Source organism: Typopeltis vanoorti, chromosome 7 (genome assembly GCF_054136105.1).
Source record: "Typopeltis vanoorti isolate ZY-2024b chromosome 7, IOZ_Tvanoo_1.0, whole genome shotgun sequence".
Taxonomy (NCBI): domain Eukaryota; kingdom Metazoa; phylum Arthropoda; class Arachnida; order Uropygi; family Thelyphonidae; genus Typopeltis; species Typopeltis vanoorti.
In genome coordinates, this window is record NC_143555.1 from 118,980,480 (window position 1) to 119,003,277 (window position 22,798).

The following is a 22,798-nucleotide window of genomic DNA, read 5'->3' on the forward strand; positions in this document are numbered from 1 at the left end:
AGAATGTTTTTCATGCTAATGAAGGTTGATCTAGCAATATCTATTCTTCTTAATATTTCCTTATCACACTTTCCATTCTCTGTAATTAGTTGACCCAAATATATATAACTCTCTACTTGATCTAAGGTATTTCTTCTGATCTTAATATTTATATTGGGTATTTTCCCTTTTTCTCTTATTAACAGCATGGTTTTGGTTTTTTTGAAGTTGAAATTAAGTCCATATATTTTCACTTAGTTTCAGCATCTCTTCTAGTAAGTTTTGAAGATCTTTTTTATTTTCAGCCAGCAGTACTGTATCATCTGCATATCATAAGTTGTTTATATTCTGTCTCCTATGCTCGCTCCTTTAAATTCTTCTAATTGCTGGAAGATATTTTCAGTATAGATGTTAAACAATACAGGAGAAAGAACACAACTTTGTTTGACACCCTTCTTTACTGGGAATTCCTCGAGGTTGCTCCTGATATTTTTATTGAGGCAGTTTGCTCCCAATATAGATTTATCAGTAATCTGGTATCTTACGATCTACTCCTAATTTTTTGATGCATTCTATTAGTTGTTCATGTTGTAGATTGTCAAAGGCCTTTGTGTAGTCAATGAAAGTAGGCATCTTCCTGCTTCTCCAGATATCTTTCTATGATAGTTCTAATGTTGAACAGTCCTTCTCTAGTTCCTTTATTTTCCTGAAAACTGGATTGCATTTCATTAATTTCCAATTTGATTTTATGTTTATTTCTTTCTAGGATGATATATAACATAACGTTTTCTATCTGACTGGTCAGACTGATTGTTCTGTACTCTTCACATCTGATTGTCTTCGATTTTTAGGTATTGGTAAGAATGTTAATTTTTTAAAATCTTTTGGCAGGTGTCCAGTTTCATATATTTTGTTACATATGTCAGTCAGTGATCTTATAGCCTTATCATTTAAAGCCTTTAGATATTCTGCCATAATTCCATAGATTCCTGGAGCTTTTCCTGGTTTCAATTTCCTAATGGCATTTGTTACTTAAGAATAGTACCCCCCCCCCCCCTCCAAATTTTCTAGCAACGGCTTATCTATTCTATCATGATTATAGAGTTCCTTTGAATACTCTGCCCATCTATCTTATTTTGTCTTTCTCCATTAGGAGTTTCTACTGGTATCCTCAATGCAATGAGAGCCTATCCTTTTGCAAGCTTTGCTAGTTAGCTCCCTAACTTTTTCATGAAGTTCTCTGGTTTTATGCTTTTTGTCTAGAAGTTCAATTTCTTTGCATTTGTTGTTGAGCTATAGTTCTTTTGCAATCCTACATTCTTTCCTGATCTCCTTGTTTAAGTTATTGTATTCAAGATGATCTTCTTCTCAAATTTGGGAATTGTTTTACTGCCTTTTTATGCCCTCTTTAAATTTCTGCCATCTATCCTGAATCTCATCTTTAGGGTAAGGATATTTGGTGGAATTAGGAACATTAACAGCAGTGGATTGTGCCAGTTCCTTTAAAAATTTATCTTGTATTTCTTGATTTTTAAGGGAGCCGAGATCATATTTTTCTATGTGTAGAGGTTTCATTGTTTTCTTTAATTTTATTGCTGCTTTAATGACCACAGGGTTGTGGTCTGATCCAATATCAGCCTCCTGGGTATGTTTTGGCTTGTAAGATGTTATTCTGGAATCATTTTATAATCATTATATAATCAATCTGGTTTCTACAGCTCTCCGAGACTTTTCTATGCGTAAATTTAGTCTTCTAGGAAGCTGGCTAAATAAAGTATTTGTTATCTTAAAAGATTATAAATACTTGGTCTGAATGGTACTATATCATAAGCATCTGATGTATCTGACACTAAAAGGGGACAAGTGTATTGTATCAGAGTTTGAAAATGTTAATACCAGATCTCCACAGTATTAGATCAGCTGCTCTCTCTCTCTCTCTCTCATTGGGGAAAGGACCTTGAAGGTTTTAGGAGAATTGCCTTTTATGCATGCACTCTATTTTGTTTTCCTTGACTTTATGGTGCTTGTTTATGGTTAAATTGAAAGTGACAGGGAATGAAGTATATGGTGATAAAATTTTTACTGTCATACACATAGAGAATTTCACCCAATTCCACATTCCACTATTTAGATTTTTTCTCCCAACATTACTTTTCAGAATAGTATCACTGATTATTTCATTGATATTCCATAGAAAAAATTTTCACAGAGTAATCAAGATAAAGCAATTGAAAAAAAAAATTTTTTTTTCAATGCACAATTATATTTTTATCCTGCCTTGTCAGTGTTCTTTCTAAGCATGGCAGCAATTTTCTGGATAGGCAATGGTTTCTGGGTGACTTTTTTTGCAAATGTTCAATGTTTATACTAAACTTTAAGCCTTCATTCAACATGGTCATTTATAATCTTTGCAGTGTCCTGGTGTGTAGTCCTAACAATTATGGAAATCTCCATGGAGTTGGAAAACCCACACTAACTATCCTTCATAGAAAACCCATCAATTCCCCACCATCCCCTAAAGCTATTCACTGTCAGTGCACTCACAACAACCTCCATCGATTCACCTCAGTCACCCACCACTGTCCCTGGAAAAAATCCAGCCCCCCCACATCCCCATCAACTCCCAGTTCTTATTTATCATGTACTGAACAATTTATTTTGGATCAACTACTATAAAATCCTCCAATGTCCCTTCCCCTGCCCAAGTTTTGTATTTTGGCCAGACAAAATGGAATGCAATGTATTATATATGTTACATGTTGCTGTGTGTGTTGGGGGGGGGGGGGGAAGCTGTAGGTTTAATACAAAAGAAATTTTTTAATACAAGTACATAAAGAACGAGGAGAAAATTGAAAGTTGGTCCTTGGATTGTGTGGTTAGTGGAGATGTGGGGGGGCTGGATTTTTTTGCAAGGAGAGAGAGAGAGAGTGGTAAGGTGACTGGAGTGATTTATCAGTAGTAGTTGTGGCTCTTGACAGCGAACAGATTTGAGAAGGGGGTGGAGGTGTAATGAGAGTTGTGTAAGGATGGTTGGTGTAAGCCTTCCATAACAAAGCTTCTAACTCCATGGAGATGCTCATAATAGTAATAATACTAAAAACTTTGCCATTGGCAACATCAAATTTTATCTCACTCATCTACCCACAGCTGTCCAAATCTTTCTGAAATGATATGAAATCGGAATTTTTCTTCAGTTATTCTTTCCAATTTTGAATTGTGTGCAAATGATAACTGCATATTTCTTTCCAAATCTCGAAATATGAATAATATAAAATAAACAAGTATCCCAACAAAAGTTCAGAAAGTGGATTATATAGTGTAGATGGTGAATTGTGTAGCATGGAGTGGTCTCCAATAATGATTCCTTGGACTCCAAGGAACTGTTCTTCTTCTTCCCCTTGTGTCTTATCCCATCTATTTTGAGATTGGCCTTTTGCATGATGCGACTTTATGCATGCATTCTCAACTGACTTGTCACAGAGCCTGACGTTGGGGGGGGGGTATTTTTTCCGAGTTTCCAGGAGGGAAAAAATAAGACTGGCTAGCTCACCTTGGTTGAAAGAGACCAGATAAAGGTTCCTCACATCAATGGGAATTGAACCCAGGTCTTTCCACCCAAAGGGCTTTGTCTATACCAACTGAGTTATGGAGACTCTTACAAGGAGCTGTTATGTAATAATAATAATAAGAAGAAGTGCTTAGTGAATACCACCTATCAACTACTTCTTTTCAGATAATGCTTCTCTGCATTCAATGCAATAATTTCTATCAATTAACTATGTTCACATCCAAGTCACACATTTAATATTCTCATCACAAATTAATTGTATTAAAAGTTTTTAATTTGATATTCTATCAAATGTCTGCAAAACCCAGAAGGCATATATGCATATCCTCTGACCAATAGATAAAAAAAGCAAAAGGAAAGTGGAGTGCTACTGATGACACAAAAAGAGTTGTGCTCATGCAAGGTAGATGCAGAAGGGAAAACAGTGGCAGTGATTTTGAAGCAGTGTGCTGCAAGATAGAGGTGAATAAAATAAAATACTTAGTTGGATGTTGCTATAGATCTGGTAATGTGAAGGGCACTGTAATGAAATGAAGCAAATAGGAAAAGAGTGATGACTATTATGGAAAATTTTAATTAGGTGGTATAGATTTGGATAAGATAAGATAAGATCTGGAAATAAAGAAAATGAATTTCTTGAGTCGAGGAACAACTCAAGAAATAAGGTGTTGAATCTTCATCTGGCTGAGAGGGATCATGATGTGATCATCTGGGTAATGGCAAGCTATGTGAGAACTTCTGTGTGAAACTAAAAGGCTGGCGATTATAAAAACCTCAGGGGATAGCGTGAAGCTATAGCATGGAATGAAAAGTTAAGAGGGAAGGAGATAAATGTTCCTGGGGTACTATTTAGCAACAGCCTAGCAGAAGGAAGGTCTAAATGTATTGGAAGAGTCATAAGATTAAATAAGGTGGGTGTGAAATGGATGAATGAAGAGATTAAGAGCATGCAATCTGGAGGAAGAAAGAATCATGGAGACAGCATAAGATGAGAGGAAATAATCAGTTCCACAATGAGTACAAAGAACAAGCTAGGACGGTGACTCAAGTAGGTAAATGCAGCAAAGGTGCATCAGTTATGAGCAGTAATTAGCTGATGAAGCCAAAAAGAATTCTTGGGAGTTCTTTTGATAGGTACCCAGCAGAAAACAGAATGATTATGGAAGGACAATATTGGCTGGATAAAACAGTAAACAGTTAACCACTGCAAGAATATGGTTGAGATATTAACTGAGCACTTCATTAAGATATGTCATTCTTTTGAATGTGATATCCCTCCAGTACACCCCCCCCCATCCATCCCTCCATCTGTTCACTGGATATCAACAAATGCTCTACGTCACTCAAATGGTCAGTGATGTGCTACACCACTCCTTGCCACATGGTCCTGTCGTATGCTTTTCTGGGGCTTTATTCCTCTGAAGATCAATCACTCCAGACACACCATCCATCCATCTCACTGATGGTCTACCCCTTCCTTTTTTTCCAGGAATTTTATCTTCTATTACTAATTTGAGAAGTCCTCTTTCCATCCTCCTCTCCAGTCCTCCTTTCAATGTGTCCAAAAATATTTCAACTTTCTTCTGGCAATATTCTTAAGGAGCCATAAAGTTCTAGAGATCCTTTCTAGCACCCATCCATTTGTTTTCCTTTCAGTATATAATATCCTCAACACTCTTCTATAGCCCCACATCTCAAAAGCAGCTATCCTTTTCCTATCAGACTTCTTTAAATTCCAAGTCTCACATCCAAAAGTCACTGTTGGGAAAAGCAGCTGCATCCAAAATCCTCAACTGTGTTTCTGTGGTGATAGATCCATCCATCCAGATTTTAGACAAATCTCTGACTGTTGTTTTAGCCATTTCTAATCTTTTTCTGACATTTAATGAACGGCAATTCTTCATATTAATAATTGATCTTAGATACTCGAACAGGGTGACTTTCTCAATTCCTTCTCCATTAAGGTACTTCTTTCTCAGGAGCTTCCCTGTCTGTATTTCCTCTAAGAACCATAATCTTTGTCTTGCTAGGATTCAGCGAAGTCCTCTGTTCTTACCGATCTCATTAACTTTATCAAGAATTTGTCCTAGTTCTTCCTTGTCATTACAGAGGAGTAGTGTATCATCAGCATACCTCAGATTACTAATCAATCTACCACCTATTCTGATTCCTGTCTTGGGCTCATTGAATGCTTCATGCATGATGGTCTCAGCAGAGATACTAAAAAAGTGAGGAGAAAGTATACATACTCACCTAACTCCCTTTCCAACCTGAAGTCAATTAGTTAATCCAACACCTGTTCTTACTGTGGCTCCTTGTTACCTGTACAAGTTAGCTATCAGCCTGATAGTGTGTTGGGGAAAACCCATTATTTTCATTATTTCCCACAGTTTCACATGCAGAATATAATCAAAAACTTTAGAATAGTCTATGAAACACATAACCATAGGGAGTCTAAATGCTTTATACTTTTCTATGATCTGTCTAAGGGATCTGATCTCTGGTACCCTTACCTTTCCTAAAACCTGCTTGTTCCTCAGACATCTCTGCCTCAACTTTGGCCACAATCCTATTTAGAATCATCTTTAATAAAAACTTACCTTTCCTAAAACCTGCTTGTTCCTCAGACATCTCTGCCTCAACTTTGGCCACAATCCTATTTAGAATCATCTTTAATAAAAACTTGCTTGCATGAGAGATTAAACTAATAATTCCATAGTTCTTGCAATCCTTCATATCAACTTTCTTATGTAGTGGTATGAAAACTGACTTCTTATCTCTCCATCCCCTGTAGCCTTAATTAACTCTGGCAGATTCCATCTTCACTGCACCTGTGGCTTTATTGCTATTAAGCTGTTTAACTGCTCTTTCAACCTCATGCCTAAAGTGGAGGAAGTTCCAAATCAAAATTTTCCTGGTGAGAGGGCTTCAAATTTTCTTTATCCCCTCTGTTGTGCAGCTCCTCACAGTATTCTTTCCATCTGTTTTTGATTTCCAGTTCTTCTGTTGGTACTGCTCTATTCCTGTCTTTGGTGACATTCAATTTGGGCTTAAACATGTGCTTTAGGTAATGAACTAAACAAAATATCCTTTTATAATTGTGCCTCCTCATCTGGAACTCTATCTCTTCACATTTTTTAATATAAAACTTTTCTCTGTTCTGCCTGATGGCTCTTCTGACTTCCCTATGTAATCTCTTATATTCTTCAGTTCCCTGTATTTTTGTTTTTCCAACTGCCTTCTTCTGATTAGTTCCCATGTTGAATCTGATATCCTAGTCTTCTTATTGGGCTAAGATACTCCTTGACTGTATCCTGTATTATAACCTTGACTCCTTCCCAAAGCATTTCTGGTAAGCTCTCCTCACCAGTCTCCAAAAATTATCCAACCGAGTTGATGTTTCTTCTGCAAACTCACTAGGAATTACCTAATATCCATTCTAGTAGGATGTGTCTAACTTAGAAGGTTTGGAGTCTTAGTCTTACTTTGGCACTTACTAGCTGATAGTCTGTACCACAGTCTGCTCCAGGACAAGTATGCACATCAGAGATGCTTGTCTTCCACTGTGGGAGAGCCAGGATGTAATCAATCTGGTGCCTTGACCTATCAATGTTAGATGTCCAAGTATAGGTCTGTTGTGGGTATTTCTGGAAGCAGGTATTGGTAATAACTAATCTGTTAGAATGGGCAAATTCCAACAGTCTTTCACCAAGGGTGTTATGTTCACTCAGACCAAACATCCCACACTCAGGCCTAACATACTCTTTCCCACTTTTGCATTAAAGTCGCCTAAGATGTAAAGTTCATCTCACCTTGGTAGGCAGTCCAAAACAATCTGTAAATTTTCATTCACTCTCTTTATCATGCCTATCTGTGTGGGGTACATAAACTATCACGATTGACATACACTGGTAGGATTAGCTTTAAGTCTAATACAAAGTATCCTGTCATTAACAGGATTATAACCAAGAGGGATTCTTGCCTGAACTGTCTTCAGTATCATAGCTGCCCAATGATGCTTTGAGTCACCTCTTGAATAAACAACTAGCTCACCATCCTGTCTTTTGAAGTGCCCTTCTCCATTTTATCTGGTCTCTGTAATTCCTGGGAATTCAATTTTATACCTCTCCGTCTCTTTTCAGACAATATCAAAAGCATCCATCTATAGACCCTGAACATTCCATGTGTCCATGTAAAATTCTAAGATTAATCCTTCTGTATTACTCATTCACAACAATATTAGCATTTTGGAGTGGTCACTGCAAAAAAAAAAAAAAAAAAAGTGGTAGGGTTGAAGAGGCCCTTTCCACATACCTGGGAAGTTCTGTTCCCCAATTCATTCCATGCCCCATTGAAGAATAGTTTGCAGATTAATGGTTAAGGCACTAGTTGCAGATGATCTTGTAGCCTGGGATGCCAGCATGGTTTGTCAAATGAGTAGGATGAGAGAGTACTAACACCTGCAAAGCTGTGGATAGGATTAGTTGTGATTGTGAGTAAGTCATTTATGTACAGGAGAAAGACAATAGGTGACAGGACAGAGCTGGAGACACTCCAGCATTTGTGGTGAAGCTTGAAGAGAGGGAACTATATGTCTACCATGACTTACAGAGAATGAGAAGAGAGAAAGCTGGCTACCCAGTTAAAGAGGATGGCAGGGAGACCAAAGGATGGCAATCTGTTTAGCAGACCTTGATGCTAGATATGGTCAAAAGCTCTGGAAAGTCAAGAGCAAGAGCACAAGTCTCTCTGAATCCCAGTGGTGAGTGATGTAAATAAAAAGTCAGCTGGGAGAATCTGCACTAGTGGTCACTGATTAATTGGTAGGACTCTAAGTAGTGAAGAAGTTTTCTATTGATGGCTTTCTCCACTATTTTGGAAAGGACAGAGGTGATGGCAATTGGTCAGTTTGATGGTAGACTTCTATCATCCTTTTTTAGAATAGTACGAGATTGCTTCCATGCATTAGGACAAGTACCAGCTATGTATAATAGACTGTAGAGAGAGTGCAGGATTGGTGTTAGCAATGGAGTACAATGTTTGAGATCAAATGGAGAGATGCCATCAGGACCAGAAGTCGTATTTAGCATCCAAGTTATTTAGTACTTTTCTGATGTCTTTTTGTCAAAAAAACTACAGGAGGTATACAGTACTTCGATGGTGACTGATACAGATCTTTCTGAATGATTTAAATAGACTGTCGATATATGCATTGATAGTGGTTGCCAACATAATATGACAAAGGAGTAACAATATAGCTTGCAATGAAAGGATTACAAGCTGTGTGTATATACTAGATTGGCAGAACTAGGCAGACAGAATGAAGGAAGATGAGAAATTGCTTTGATAAGTTTGAAGTTAAACTGTGTATGGATGTTATCAAATGGCTGCTCATCTTATTGCACAATTAGAGAAAAGTGGAGGCATGGTAGTGGCCAGTTTGGGGGAGTAGTATCTATCCAAAAAAAAAGTATAATTGAAGTATCTATCAAAAACAAAAAAAGATATAATGCAGAAACAGAGCATCTCCAAAAATGTGAATGGAATGAATTTTCTGTGTATGTGTGAGAGAGAGAGAGAAAAGTCATCAATTAAATATTGTAATTTAGATATAGCTGAAAATTATTAGGGAAGATTTGGGTTTACCACTACTCCAAAAGTGAAATCAACATTAGCCTGGGAGGATTTGAGATTTTAAACTTTTAGGAATTGTAATGGAGAGTGGGAATAGAGAGATAGAGAAAGTAGAAGAAACTTAAGAAGAAAAAATTAATCATGTTTGGAGATTAGAACATTATCAAAAGTAATTGGGACTGAAGTACAGTAACGTAATAACAATGTACTTTATGTATTCAAGATATACCAAGTAATTTTATATAAACTTGGCTTTTAATCCTATTTCCCAAGTAAGCAAACAGACAAGTAAGTCAAGTTTGCACCTGCACATAGTGCAAGTCCAAGGCAACTCTTGGTAGTGCCAGTCAAGGCAACTCGTGGTAAAGGTGGATTAAGTTCTGATCACTTTTCTTAGTATTTTTCCCCTAATGTAAAGCACATCCCCTGGAGGAGATGTATGATGCTTTGCATTAAAGGCAATGGTCACTACCAATACCGGTTTCAACCTTTATTGAGGTCTTGTCAGTGGGAGCCACCTGAAAATGCTAAGGAAATGCTGGCTCCCACTGACGAGACCTCAATAAAGGTCGAAACTGGTATGGGTAGTGACCATTGCCTTTAATGCAAAGCATCATACATCTCCACCAGGGGATGTGCTTTACATTAGGAGAAAAATACTAAGAAAAAGTGATCAGAACTTAATCCACCTTTACCACGAGTTGCCTCGATATGGCACTACGTTACCACGAGTTGCCTCAGACTTGCACGCTACATGCAGGCGCAAACTTGACTTACTTGTCTGTTTGCTTACTTGGGAAATAGGATTAAAAACCAAGTTTATATAAAATTACTTGGTATCCTGAACACATAATATACCCAAGTTAAAAAACATTCTAACAATGTACTTTGTTCATAATTTAATTCGGTAGATAATCTTCACAGCCATATGAAAATAGTTAGGAGATCCATGTTTACGACACTGGTTATGGAAGATCTTGAAGCTTGAATCACTTTGGTACTACAAGATTTTTTGAATAAGGAAGAGGAATGGAATGTACTTCTTGCTCTTGAGATGTTCCAGGATTTATAAATCTTGTGAGGGGGGAACTATCTACTATAACATACAATCAATGAGCAGAGATGAAAGTGACAATTCAATGACAAAGCACAGAAGGAAGACTATAAGAAGGAAGCCTAGTAAGAAGGCCTTCATGCCCGACACAATCAAATGCCTTGGAAATATCAAGAGCAATCATGAATTTCACCCAACTTTTCCACAGCTTTTATCCAAAGGTGGGAATGGCTAAAGAGGAAATCAGCAATAGAATGAAAGTTGGTGGAATCCATGTTGGCGATTACTGTTAAGTAGTTGGATCTTTTAAATAATTACGAAGGTAGCCATTAATGACTTTCTGCATTACTTTTGAAAGTAGACATTACTTTTGAAAGTTGGTGTAGACAATGGGACAATATTGGGCCAACTTTGGTAACTCGCATAGAAGCTGGTTTTCAAAAAGGTTTAAAAACATCAGCAGCATTTATTGATTTGTCAACGGCCTTCGACACCGTTTGGAGACAAGGCCTTCTATATAAATTATATAAAATTATCCCATGTAAAAGAATAGTCCATATTATTAACAATATGCTAAGAGATGGAAGATTTATAGTGATGACTATAGGTAATAAAACTAGCAGCGAAAGGAAGTTAAATAATGGACTGCCATAGGGATCTGTTTTATCTCCGTTATTATTCAATCTGTATATATCTGATCTTCCCGTCACTATGTCAAGGAAATTTTGTTATGCCGACGATATAGCAATAACTACACAGCATAAATGCATAAGTCGTACAGAAGAAATTCTAAAAGCTGACTTAACTATTCTGGATGAATATTTTAAAAGAAGGAGACTCTGTTTAAATAGGAGCAAAACGGTAATATCTTGTTTTCATCTAAATAATAACTTGGCAAATGTGAAACTAAAAATTGAATTGAACAACACAATATATTTCCATATAATACATTCCCTAAGTACTTGGGAGTCAAGTCACACTTGACCGTTCTCTCACTTTCCGGCAACATCTTTCAAACTTGGCATATAAACTAAGGACACGTAATAATATCCTACAGAGACTCTGTGGCACTGCCTGGGGTTCTAGAGAGCCTCTACTCTTTGGGCAACAGCCCTTGCTTTGGTATTCTCAAGTGCTGAATATTGGGCTCCTGTGTGGATAAATAGCCCTCACACAAGGATTATCAATTCTCAATTGAACAATACCTTAAGACTAATTACGGGCTCTATTAGATCGACCCCAACATATTGGTTACCTCTTTTAGCAGGCATTATTCCTACGGAACTACATAGATTGAATTCTTTAGTCTGTGAATTCCAAAAAAATTGCTGGTAATCCGAACCTACCTATTCATCAGGATCTCCCAACTCTTAACGTCAACAGATTGAAATCTCGCCATCCATCACTACGAGCAGCAGAAGAACTAGTGCCAATAATTTTAATCCTTTATCAAAGTGGGAAGAAACATGGAAGGAAAATATGAAAGAATATTTGCATAACATCTTTAAAGGTGATCAAATCATCACAGGATCAGATCTACCTCACAAAACATGGATGGTACTAAATATAATTCAGACAAATCATGGCCTATGTGGAGATACTCTCTATAAATGGAACAGACAAACATCTCCAGAATGTGACTGTGGTGCTCCACGACAGACTATGCAACATATTGTAACAGAATGCATCTTCCGTGCTTATCAGAATGACTGGAATGACTTTTTACAAGCGGCTCCTGAAGATGTGACCTGGATTACGAACTTAGATCTGAATTTATAATGATATATATGTTTCTTTTCCTTATTATAACATATTAAGACTTTTACTTTTAACTCTTATTTTAATTTTCCAACTTCTTGGATTAGATCTGTGTTTCCTTCAAAGTTTTAACTTAAAATATTTTAAATTCTTCAATTCTGTTAATATATAATGACATCATGATTCTCTTTTTTAACATCATGTTTTTTGCCATGAGCTATGTATGTAATGGGACAATAGTTTGATGTCTGATTTTATCTCCATTTTAGGAACAGGCTCTGGATGGCTTGCTTCCATACTATTAGGTAGATGCCAGATGAGCATGATATCTGTGTAATCTATAAAATCTATCATACACACTTAGCATCTACATAACAGGATGGAAGCAAGCCATTACCAAAGACTGTTTCTAAAAGGAAGATAAAATTCAGCCATAAAGCTATTATCTCATTGTCCTCACCTTAAAGCTCTTAAAACTAATGGAGATGGTCATAACTGCCTGATGGTCATTAAATTAATGGCAAAAAATCAGAGGAGCCATGCTGGAAGAAGGTAATGGTATATTGGGAGGAGATTTGCCTTGGTCATCTATGAGAGAAAAATATAAATAACCAAAGGGGCTTTATAGGACCAATGTAGAAGTTTTTCAATACATGATAAGAAGGGGAGAGGAGAAAGGGTTACTTCTAGATACTGTCAAGGAGTATGGTTAGCATGAATAAGGACTAGATTTTTTTGCTTTAAGAGTGATGTATGAGTTGCCAAAGGCTGCAATTTTTTTTTTTTTTGTCAATTTGCTTTGTCAGCAAATGAATTTAAAGATTAGTATGAGAGATATGTGTGATTAATGGTTAATGTGAATCTCACATGGTGAATCTGACTCTGTAAAGTGCTTCATAACTCAGTTATTGATTATATCCTTGGTTTGGAAGGACCTTGGTTTTAATCCTATCAAGGATGCAAAGAACCTTTATCAGGTATTTTCAAGAGAAGATGAGTTATCCAGTGTCATACAGGTGGCAGGGTTTTTTCCCCTGCAGAAACTTGGATTTTTCATCCCACAAAACAGGCAAACTGGCCAGCAGAATCCATGCAATTTACAGACATAGCAGACAATGTAGATAGGATTAACTGCCCTATTATAAGCAATAATTCGGTTTCTAAGAAGCCAAGTTACTTGGTCACCACAGCTTACTTTTCATATTGAAAAGTAAGGTTACTTTTCATATTGAAAATGTCTTTTCAATATGAAAAGGAAGCTGGGATAATAAGTAATATTATGAATAATTGTGGAGATAATAATAATGAATTATTTTCAGTATTTCATTTTTATTACATAATATGATTATATTATACCTGGTCATCAGCAAATTTCAAAAGAGCAGCTGTAGGATCTGCTCCTGGAGACAGTATAAAAATCAAAGGAGCACAAGCATGACTGTCCAAAAATGTTTTGCTTAAGTCAAAAGGTGGAGGCTCGATGAATTTAGATCCAAGGTTAGCTTGAACAAAATCCTGAACTGCAGGAATCATTTTGTCTGGTCGCAAGCAACGTAGGACTAATAATTTCTGAAACCTGCTTAATGTCTTACTCCAATCTCCTGGCATTTCCTGTTCATAGGGCATCTATAGTGAAATAATATTAACAAAAAATGTCATATTCAATTTATATTTTATAAATAACATATAGTTATTACTTGAAAGCAGAGCGGTAGCATCTACAAAGAATAATTACTTATCAGTAAAAACTACCTGAAATATTTAGTTGTTTTTTTTTAAAGTCCCATGTTTCAATGCCTCTGTATACTAGTGTTATCATCGGGGAATTGCATGAATGTTTTACAGGCATCTCAAACTATACAAATACAGTATGATATGCTCACAAAACAATTCATTTCTTACATGTAATGTGAATTGTTTTCTCATTTTTAAGAGAAGACTGTTTAAGAGCACTTCAACTGAATCATACCTTACTAATGATTTTCAAACATCATACAGTAATAAGCTTTCATTCCTGTTTATTATGCCATGTTCACAGTATGATTTCACTGGATATTTAAAAAAGGCACAGGAATAAACTTATGTAGATAATATCTCACACAGTTGTCCGTTATTAGTGTACTCAGGAAAAGAAAAAAGCTAACAGTATTTGAAAAGAGTTTCACATGCATTATGATATCAATTTGCAAATTGGTAACATAAAATCAGCAATAGCATGCGTAAATAAATAGGAGGTAAATGTCCCAAGCCTCCATGGAGTCCAAAGACTCACTACAGGAGGTTGAACACTCACAGACCACAATAACTATTATACCTTGCCTTGAGATATTCAGTATTGGAGTATACACCACCCACCAAGCAAAAAAATCTTTTCATTTCTTTAATCAAATGACCTCTGCACAGTTTCCAAGGATGATCCTTTCTTTTAGTGTTGCACAGTGATCAGCATTTATTTTAGAAATTATGGACTTTACAACTGTGTTATAAATAACTCTTTTAATTTCCTGACGTTTCGATCTTCATATTAAGATCATCATTATCTGGAGTATATACAAATATACAAGGATAAGCTGAGTTATATTACACACAGTAAGCTAAAGAAACAATGATTTGATCACCGGTTATTCTACCGGCATGACGTCTAGTGAAAAAAAAAACAAAAAACAAATTAATTAGTTATTTAGAAACTACATCAAAGCTAAATTCTATTTAAGATAACATGAAAAAAACATTCTTTCTTATAGATAGTCTTCTGTCAGTAACAATGGTGTCCTATGTTAAAAATACCAAGCTATTTTAAACCTGGTTTTACTCCATTTCCCAAGTAAGCAAACAGACAAACAAGTCAAGTTTGCGCCTGCACGTGTTGGAAGTCTAGCTGACCCTCAAAGTAGTGAAAGACCAAGGCAACTTCCAACACGTGCAGGCGCAAACTTGACTTGTTTGTCTGTTTGCTTACTTGGGAAATGGAGTAAAAACCAGGTTTAAAATAGCTTGGTATTTTTAACATTTATTATACCCAAGGTAAAATACTTTCTAAATGGTGTCCTATTTTTTTAACATGACAATTGTTATATTAGATTTAAGATTCTGGATTATCTACAGTCCTGTTTATAGTTAGCTCTTAGGGAGAAAGGTTTCATGGGTAGAATACGTGCCTTCCATATGCTTAGGATTTTTAGACCATCATTATTGTTCAGATTGGGGTGGTTGATAAGAATCTCACAGGCTTCCTTAAATTTGCGTCCATACCATGTTTTGGTGTGATGTAAACAACTGGTGCTTTTCCAGTCAATTCTATGTAAAGTGTTCAGGGCATGATCAGAAAGGCCAGCTTCACCATAGTTATTATATTTAATGTGTCATTTATGTTCCTTTTGTCTGATAGGAGTTGTGCATCCTGTTTCCCCTATATATGGTAGATTACAGATGCAATAAATACTGTATATTCAAGGCTGGGCCAGTGGAGGAAGTGGGTCTTTGGATGGCCCACCCTACAGTACACCGTCACACCTTATTATTAAACTACTCTGGATTAGAGATAGTTGTTGCAAGTTTCTCTAATACAGAGTAGTTTAATAATAAGGTATGACACTTTTCGGCTACTTGTATACGAAAATATGACTTCTGCATTACTTCAACCTTAGTATCACCTCTTGGTCTAGTTCCCACTGATGAGACTTCAATAAAGGTGGAAACCAGTCTGGATAGTGACCCTTCCCATAATGCATGACATTATATATGTCCACAAGGAGATGTGCTTTGCATTATGGGATACTAAAGCAAGTGATGTGAAGTCATTAGCTTCTTTATGAGTTGTCTCAGTCCTGAAAATAGTTCAGGGGCAAACTTGTTCGCTTACACTTGGATAAAGGATTAAACCAAGAATATAATTTCTTGGTATCTTTAATTTATAGTACAACCAAGTGGAAAAACTTGCAACCACAATTAATTAGTCAAAAAAAAATTATCTGAATCCAGAGTACAAGAGTTAGGTCTGAGTGTGGCATGTTTGGTTTGGGTGAACGTAACACAAGTGGTGAAAGATTGTTGGAATTTTCTCATGCTAACAGATTAGTTATTATTACCATCTGCTTCTAGAAACACCCATGATGGACCTATACTTGAGCATCTAACATTGATAGGTCAAGGCACCAAATTGATTACATCCTGGATCTCCAACAGTGGAAGACAAGCATCTCTAATATACATACTTGTCTTGGAGCAGACTGTGGTACAGGCCATCAGCTAGTAAGAACCAAAGCAATACTGATACTCCAAAACCATCCAAGTCAGGCCTGTCCCACTAGACTGGATATCAGAGTAATCTCTAGTATTTGACAGAAGAAACATTAACTCATTTGGATGATCTTTTGGGGACTAGTAAGAATAACTCACCAACCTTTGCCAGCAAAGGTTGGTCGATTGGTAGAGCCACTGCTACTAATGGCTCAGTTAAGTAAGTTTGAGCACGGTTAGTAGTTGGAAGGGGACAATCGTTCGATGCTGTTGGCACACTCTCCCTTGATCAGTCTTTGGACTCCCTGGAGGTGTCAAAAAAAAAAAAATAATAATAATAATAATAATAAAATGCTAGAGAAGAGTTATAAGGTAATAACACAGGATACAGCTAAGAAGTATCTAGGCTCATCACTGAGAAATCACAGATTCAACATGGGATTTAGCTGAAAGAAGGTGGTTGGAGACACAAAGAGACATAGGACCAATATAAGAGATTATATAGAGAAGTGAGAAGAGCCATCAGGCAGGAGAGGAAAAATTTTTATGGTAATAAATGTGAAGAGAGAGAGTTCCACATGAGGAGGCACAATCATAAAATATTTTCATTTATTATTATTATTATTAAGTGACACCTCCAGGGAGTCCAAAGACTCATCGAGGGAGGGCACCTACTCTACAACTCTCTGTCTCCACCACTCAATCCACCAACTACAATGAACTGCAACTACACCAATGCCATCAACCGCCCACCACCACTAGTATTTTTTTCACACACACAATCACGTGCATCCATGACTACAGCAGGATTCGAACACTCAGCCTTTTGACTGGAGAGTGGATATGCTAACCCAGTGGTTCTTAACAGGTGTTCCCTGGAACACTTGTGTTCCACGAACTGGTTACAAGTGTTCCACCAGTGAAAGATGTTACATGACAGTTCTGAGTGTAATTGGCTACTCTAAATAAAAATATCAAGGAAATTATTTCCGTTATAACAGAAGAATTAACAATATTAAAAGAAAAGATTTCAAGTTACTTTCCTTCCTTGAATACACACAATTATGACTGGATACAAAATCCATTTGGCACAGTTAATACATTGAGTTGTGAATTTTCATTATAAAGAAGAACAATTAGTTACCTTGTCAACGGATCATGCTCTAAAAATGAAATTCTCTGAAATAATTCTTGAGGAATTTTGTATTTTTGTCAAGCCGAATACCCAGCTATCTCCACAAGAGCACTGCACATTTTGTTACAGTTTTCAACATCATATTTGTGAGAACTCGGTTTCTCAATATTAACCATATAAAAAATAAAAAGCGTGAAAGACTTACTAATATTGACAAAGAGATGAGCGTGTCTATATCACGTTAGACCTGATATTGATGAAATCTGCAAAAGCTGACAAGCTCAAGTATCACATTAAAATAGGTTCCATTTTTATAAAAGGTGAATCCATGCATATTTTTATTAGTTTTATGACCCTAATGCTTTTGGTGTTTCTCAAATTTTTCTTATAATCAAAAGTGTTCTGTGACTTTGAAAAGGTTAAGAACCACTGTGCTAACTACTTGGCCAACCAGGTCATCATTTAGTTTGTGATAAAACAAGTTTAAGCCCAAATTGAATGTCATCAAAGACAAGAATGGAGCAGTACTAACAGAAGAACTGGAAATCAAAAACAGATGGAAAGAGTACTGTGAGGAACTGTGCAGCAGAGAGGATGAGGAAAATTTGAAGGAATCCTCTCATCAGGAAAATTTCAATTTGGAACATCCTCCACTTAGGGAAGAGGTTGAAAGAGCTGAAAAAGCAGTTAAACAGATTAACAACAATAATACCCTAGATGCATACGGAATCCCAGCAGAGTTAATTAAGGCCACAGGGGATGGAAGGATAAGAGTTTCATAGATTGATTATGAGGATATGAAAGTCAGGATCATGGCCTAGAGACTGGAAGAAGTCAGTTTTCATATTACTACATAAGATTGAGATATGAAGGATTGTATAAGAATTATAGCACTATTAGTGAATCTCTCATGCAAGTAAGATTTTATTAAAGATTATTCTAAATAGGATTGAAGCCAAAGTTGAGGCAGAGATGCCTGAGGAACAAGTAGGTTTTAGGAAAGGCAAGAAAAAGCATTAAACAGGTCACCTGGCAAGGACTGGTGTGGCACATCACCAAGAAACAGAGTGACCATATGGCATCTGATGGGAACCCAGAGCCTTCTTTCACAAGTCTAGCAGTGAACAGCCACTTGGTGGAGGGCATAATGCAGAGAAGAAGATAGCTTGAATAACATTCTGATATGTTTTAAGCATTACTAATGTTCCTGATCTTCTCTTCACCTTTTTTTGTTTCCCTTACTGGCTGCAACATACTCCCTTTCAGAGTAATTATTTGGACAATAGATCAAGTGTTAACTAATAAATATTTATTAAACCTACTAGTTTCACCAAACTTTAGCTGTTGGCATCCTCGGGGTACAAAAATTCTAACGATTCTACCTTTAACTAACAAGAACCATACAATACAAAAGATTAAAAAAACAGTGTTAGACAATTGATAATAATGCTTACCAAATGGTCTAATGAGAATGGTGCAAAAAGAATATTTGAAAAGAGTGAAAGGAAAAGAAAATAGTACTATTGTATAGGAGTAAGGAAATGAGGTTTCAAATTGCAAATCAGTTCATGCAAATTGGAGGAGTGTCAGGGATATTTAAACTGAGGCAAAAGGAGTTGGATACCAGATTTAGCCTAGCAGAAGACTGGCTGTTGAATAGGAATTATCCTATATAGATCTTGGATACAATCCAAGATGTATATGGGAGTATAGTATCCCAGATTAGAAGGATGAATAAGTGTGTCACAGGATTCTTTTTATGATTATGAGGATATTTGTTTGTTTATTTCATGGGGTTCTCACCCACAATAGGTTGAAAACCTATCATACATTAGTAGCATGGGTGGCTACAGTTTTTTTTTGCTTATTTTTATCAGTTTTTATTTTTATTGTGTATTTTTGAAATTGATTTTTACCTGGTCTGGAAATCCTGCTCTAGACCAAATGAATGAACTTTTTTAAGCCATTTCAGTGTTCCAATAAGCAGGATGGTGGTCTCACACTCAACAATAAAATTCATCTATCACCTAGAGACAATCCATGTCCACAGTGGGTTTTGAACTTGCAGCCTGTAGGTTGGAGTAGATAACCACTCAGTCAATCAGGCTGGCAAAGACCATTCTTGTTTAAGTTTGCTGTTTATAATAGCTAAGAAGGTTAATGGGAGATATGTGTTTATATCCAGTTCAACTCATTAAAAAACAAACAGATTAAAAAATGGATTTTGGGGTTGATAATAGGTGAGAAGTGGAAATTTAGAGTATAAACAGCAAAAATACTGAGAACATATCATGATCATTAGTAATAACAGTAATAGTAGTAGTAGCAGCAGTAGTAGTAGTAATAATAGTAGTAGTAATAAAGTAGTAATAAAAGAGAAGAAGAAGAAGAAAAATTTTACCAAATGTTTATCTGATAAATTCATCAGAAAAACATTTGGTAAGATAAACAGTTTCTTCTTCTTCTCTTCAAGTATTAGGCCCAGTGGCCTGTTATGGAGCTATCTTTAGCCCTTCTAAGCCATACCCGTCCCAAGGATAAGGTGGCTAGCTCTGTGCCTCCCGGTGTGTCCTATGTCTGTAGTTGCATGTGTTCATGGGACCGTTTTGCCTGCTTGCGGGAAGAAAACCTTAGATAAACTGGGGAGAAAAACCCTGCTGTCCATGCCCAAGATCGACTAACTTGGCTATGTCTGAGAAAGATCCATAAGCTCCTCATATCGGCAGCAGGAATCAAACCCAGGACACTCCTTTCCCAGGCATATAGTTGTGAAGCATAGCCACTTGGCTAACCAGCGGACATAAATTCATCTCAACAGCTTAAATATCTCAATCATGTCATTCCTATTCATCCAGTTCACAAGCTCGCAGTTTATTCTCACAACTAATGGTCCTCAGTACCATTACCATTTTTTGTTATTTGCCTCTAAACACTCTACAAAGTTATGTCTATATCCTCTGCAAAGCTACTAATGTACCCTCTGAAAATTCACTTTGCCCTGAAATCCCATTGACTAGATGTGAACACCATAATCCAAACATGATCTGATTAGGCTAGATACAATGAAACTATCCTTTTCTTATCTCTGCTGGTCAAACCCCCCTTTTCAATATTGGTGGAGATCTCTGGTTTGTCTTCAACAACTATGCAATATGTCCCCCCCCTCTTAACTTTAAGTTTCTATATATCATCACTTCAAGATCCTTTGTTTCTGCATCCTCAATTATAGTTATACCAAGAGAATATGCACCATCTCATTTGTGGATCTCAAATTTCATAAACCTACATCGGCCTGCATTGCACCAATAGCCCTCATTAAATTAATTTTCTCACTTTTCCAGCTTATCAAGTCTTCCTGAAGAGACCACAATGTCAGCATTGTGACTAATAACCCTCTCATCTTCATCACCTGCAAACTAGTGACAGTATCATTGACATAAGGCTGAATAATAACAATCTTAGTACTGAGCTCTGAAGAATTCTACTCCCTTCTCCTCAATATTGTTTCCCCATACATAGCTGTTAGCTCTCTAATATTTTCAGAAAGCATTCCACTAATCCAACATTAATGTCAGATGTTAGAACTTAATAACAACTTATCATGTGGAACCCTATCAAATGCCTTTGCAAAATTCAGAAAAATTATAGTATATATGTCTTTTCTTCACCAATCACTCTTGTTACTTATAAAAGGTAACTAGAATAGAAATGGAAGCATGCCCTTTAACAAATCCATGATGACCTTCATAAATAATATTACCCTTATCTGCCCAATTCTCTATATGAACTTTTAATGATCTTTTCAAAATCTTAACATGCAGAGAAGGAATATGAACTGGTCTATAGATTTATACATTCATCTGACTCTCCTTCCAATCCTCAGAGAGTCAAACAGTTGCCAGTCTTCCATTCTGTTGATATGTGAGTTCAATAGAATGGTCAGGTCCTTGGCAAATTTGCTTAAAGAACGGGTTAAAATCTCATCCAGTCCCAAAACAATGCTTACATCTTGAGTACTTAGTATTATTCGAAATACATCCTCTTTATCTCCTTCTAATCACTGCACCTTCCTCATCTCTCTAGGAATAAACTCTGCTTTATCAGAATGATTTCCCTAATAAAGTGATCTTTAAACAGTTCTACATCATCTGTATTAGTCAAGTGACTACTGTCTTCATCCAGCAAAGCTCTTCATCCAATATAATTTCTTCTCCTACTGACTCATAATGAAAGAACTTCTTTGGATTCTCCTTGAATTGCAGTGCTAGTACTTTTCCATGACATATTTTTCATCTGCCCTTTCTCTTTGATTTCCCTAGTCATCCAATTCATACCAAATCCATTCACCTTTTCACTCACAGTATGCAATTTACCATTGCTTTAATAAATGTTTAGTACCTAGCTCCCATGCACTACTAATTTTTCTCTTTTCCTTCATATTCTTCTATCCATGGAATTATCCCAAGCTAGTTTTTAAGTCTATTATAATCACCTTCATTATAAATACACATAAATTTCATCTTCCTCAATACTTTAGTATGCTTATTTATCCTCACAGCCAAGATTACATGATCACTCTCTCTCTCTCTCTCACCAACTGGGGACAAGTATAACATCGTAGTCACAATCAGATCAGGTCCTGTGATGCTATGTCCAAAGCTCTTCATCCTCTTGTTTCCTATATGTCATGCTGTCCATGACATTTACCCCTCAAGAATTGAATAAATTCTGTTCCATTACTACTAGATGTTTCCACAATCCAATTTTTATTACTATTGTTAAAATTCTCCACTATCATCACATGCTTTGCCCTTGTCAAACTAATTTGCCTAAACATTTCCTACTGTTAAATCTTGAATAGAAGGAATTTTAGCAATATAATACCTATTGTTCAACAAGTATCAGAAATCCTGCTAAAATACTTATCTGTTAATAAGAGAAATTGAGTGTAAATGAAATAACGTTAATGTCTTTTCCTTTAAATTTTGAATATTGTATTATTGAGTGTTTTGTATATGAGAAAAATAGAAATTGTATATGTGGTGAATTGTGCATAAGTATACCAAGGTCAAGCTAAAGTTCCAGACAAAATAAGGGGATTAATTCGCTACCTGATGCTAACACAAATGCAAAAGTCAATGTTGCGAAGGGGTTTCCTGTCGAAATGCAATGACAAGTAACAGTATTGGGTGCAGAGTATTGAGGTGCCGAGTGGACGATGATTTAAGAGCGGGGAGGTCATCAAAGCCAAATATATAGAAGTTTACAAAGTCAAAAGGGGGCTTTTTTTCCTTGTTTCCTGAGAGTCAAAGTTCCAGTATGGTTGGGAGTGGAGTATCCGTGTGCAGTTATGTGGGCAAGTAGAATTCCGACATGAGATTTAGGACTCCGGACGGCAATGAAGTCAATGTAACCCAAGGAGATTATGCAG

At 36.4% G+C, this 22,798-nt stretch overlaps 1 protein-coding gene across 1 annotated transcript in view; it reads right to left on the minus strand.

Moving 5' to 3' along the window:
• Dhc36C (Dynein heavy chain at 36C) overlaps window positions 1-22,798 on the minus strand; it is a 1,350,914-nt gene that overhangs the window by 211,538 nt on the left and 1,116,578 nt on the right. Inside the window, 1 exon segment of the mRNA XM_090395101.1 lies at window positions 13,350-13,619. Coding sequence (XP_090251227.1) covers window positions 13,350-13,619 — 270 coding nt within the window.